The sequence below is a fragment of the Corylus avellana genome, chromosome ca3 (assembly GCF_901000735.1).
Source record: "Corylus avellana chromosome ca3, CavTom2PMs-1.0".
In the NCBI taxonomy this organism is placed as follows: domain Eukaryota; kingdom Viridiplantae; phylum Streptophyta; class Magnoliopsida; order Fagales; family Betulaceae; genus Corylus; species Corylus avellana.
This window is the reverse complement of record NC_081543.1, coordinates 8,627,629-8,630,384: the sequence shown is the minus strand read 5'-3', so window position 1 is coordinate 8,630,384 and position 2,756 is coordinate 8,627,629. Positions and strand designations below refer to the sequence as shown.

Here is a 2,756-nt window from a genome sequence, read left to right as displayed (position 1 = left end):
GCTGTAAGTTTGCAATCAATCTTAATTAGCAATTGAGGTTGAGATCTAAACTATGACATGTGATTCACACAGTAGTGCTGCATGTATTCCTACAATATTCCCATTTTCTACATATATACTCGTCGATCGATCTCACAATCCAATTCAATGACGACTAAGTTGCAATGGTAGCAGCAGGGGCATACGTGCCTGGTGATTTGGACATCCCTAACATTCGCTAGGGTTTTTGTTTCCCAAAACAAGAGCACTATTGAATCATATGTTAAAAACCTAATTTAACCCTTTTTTTTTTTTTTTTTTTTTTTTAAATTTTAAATTTTTTTTTTCATTTATAGTCTCTCATATTCACTAGAAGAGTAGAAAGTATATAAAATGCCATAGATCAATAGAACAAACTGTATCTTATAATAATACTATTAATAGGGAGAAAACTGACAACCAACAAATGCAGAAAACTCCATGTTCCAAAGGCCCCTTCATGTTGCAATGCCAGGTTGTGCTCGTCCCTGGTATAACATTCCAGTGTGCTCACATGGGTGTCATTGTAATTTTCCACAAAAACCAACTTCTTCCCCTATAAAACCCTAGTCTCCCTTCACCATTTCCACCACCACTCACTTTCACAACCCATCAAAGAATTAATTTGGTGTCTTGTGAGAGATCATGGCTTCCAAGGCTCTTCTCCTCCTCTCCCTCAACCTCTTCTTCTTTGCTATTGTTAGCTCTACTTATGTCCCTTGCCCACCACCCCCAAAGGGTCACAAACACCATCACCGGCCGCCGCCAACTTGTCCCAACGACACCCTTAAGTTGGGTGTGTGCGCCAACTTGTTGAATGACTTGGTGCACCTCGTTGTTGGAACCCCTCCAAAGACACCTTGCTGCAGCCTCATTCAAGGCCTTGTGGATCTCGAGGCTGCTGTTTGCCTTTGCACCGCCATTAAAGCTAATGTCTTGGGCACCAACCTAAACGTCCCCGTTTCATTGAGCTTGCTCCTCAACTACTGCGGAAAGAAGCTCCCCTCCACCTTTCAGTGCGCATAAATTTCCTATTTCGTTTTCCCTTGCCTTTCATGGTGTGCTCAGACTTTGGCTTGTTTGTTGGCGAATTCTATAAACGTTTATCAATAATTCTTTGGTGTTATGTTTATCACCTTCTTCAGTTCTTGTCAGTATAGGGATCTTAAGCTGTAAAAATAAACTGAGATTGTTTCAGAAAGAAGTGAATTTGTGTTCATCATGTTTTCTTTTGAAGAATAATTTGTGTTCATTAATTATGTTACCTAATTGCTCTTAGCATAACTTATGATTACTTCTAAATAAAAATTAGTATTTATGCTTTTTCAATCATTTGTACTTATGGGTGTGGAGATTACATCTGCTCTAAGATTTGATACCTTGGAAAGCTAGATTTGATTGATGGTTACTGAGGGAGTGTCACTACTCGCATGTCAGACAAGTAAAAAGAAAGCCAACAAAGACAAAAGAAAGACAAGTAAAAAGAAATATCAGTTTGTGCATATGTTCATTCTCATCGAGATGAAACATAATAGCAATTGTATTTTTCTCTCTTTTGTATGTAATTTCATGACGAGCTGCTTAATTCCAACCAGATCGATTCTGGCTCACCTTCTCATTCATTATATCTGGCCATCCATTACATATATATATGGCTCACCTTCCAACCAGATTTTCTTAAACTCGGTTCGATGCTTAGACTATAAATATGCTATGTCCGGCCAATTTTTCATCAGACCAGTTAAAATAGAAGAAGATAATATCTCATGATTCTGACTGTACTTGGAAGCAAGCTTGGTGGTATTGGAAATTTGATTTTAAGGCTTACAAACCCATGTTTCATGAAGTTTTCTCAATTCCAATGTTTATTGGGTCAAAACGAACTATAAAAAGGAGTCTATAGAGCTGGACAAAAAGGCACGTTCCAAGTTTTAATTCAAGTTGAACTTGGAACAAGGTGATTCAAGGAGTTGCAATAGCGCGCGTCTTGAGTCTCAGCTCAAATTGAACTTGGAACGAGCTGAAATTCTTACAGTTTAAAATAGCAAATGGTTAGGTCAGTTTGAATTGGCTGCGAAAATTTTTTGTAAACTGACTTTTTTTTATGTTATATATGGCCGTCTAGAACTTTAGTTTATGATGTATTTTGATTAGAGATTTATAAGAAACAATTGAGGAGTGATTTTCAATCATCTTTACCTCAAATTCCTTGATTGACTCTTGATTTTGAGAAAAGTTGTGATTGTTGTGTTTATTTTTTTTGTTGCAAACCCACTACGCTGCTGCATCAGTTTTGTATCCGCGCCCAACAACTTTCTTGCCATGGCGCGAAGAGGACGGAATTGAGGAAAAATATATTCAAGTCTTGCCGTTGTACGTGCAAGAGTGCGAAGAAGCAAGCTGGCGGTTCTTTTGCAGTGCATGGAAGAGCACTTTGATGAGCGATTTGGCAAACAAGTTGGTGCCCAAATTACAGCTCTTGCCAATCAATTTGTGTAACAACCCGCTTAAACATATGGCAATTATATATATATATATATAAAAGTTTACAAACCCTGAGAGCCTTCAATATTTTACAATGATTTTAAGTCCTCAATTTTAAAGGTACAAACCAAAGCAACATAAAGTGTGTTCAACAGTATTTTCGTATTAATACTAATAAATAGTAATAAATATTAAAAATGAGTTTCACGCATGAACGATCGACAGACAGTTGTCATCAATCAATTGATCCAACT

At 37.3% G+C, this 2,756-nt stretch overlaps 1 protein-coding gene across 1 annotated transcript; it reads left to right on the top strand.

The window, feature by feature from the left end:
- Positions 1-556: 556 nt before the first annotated feature.
- On the top strand, positions 557-1,271 carry LOC132175807 (14 kDa proline-rich protein DC2.15-like). Its single transcript, XM_059587866.1, has one exon. It carries the CDS (start codon positions 664-666, stop codon positions 1,042-1,044), a length of 381 nt encoding a protein of 126 aa, XP_059443849.1. The 5' UTR covers positions 557-663; the 3' UTR covers positions 1,045-1,271.
- Positions 1,272-2,756: the final 1,485 nt, after the last annotated feature.

Coding starts and splice junctions, on each gene's coding strand:
- LOC132175807 (XM_059587866.1), top strand. CDS start 664: ATGGCTTCCAAGGCTCTTCTCCTCCTCTCCCTCAACCTCTTCTTCTTT.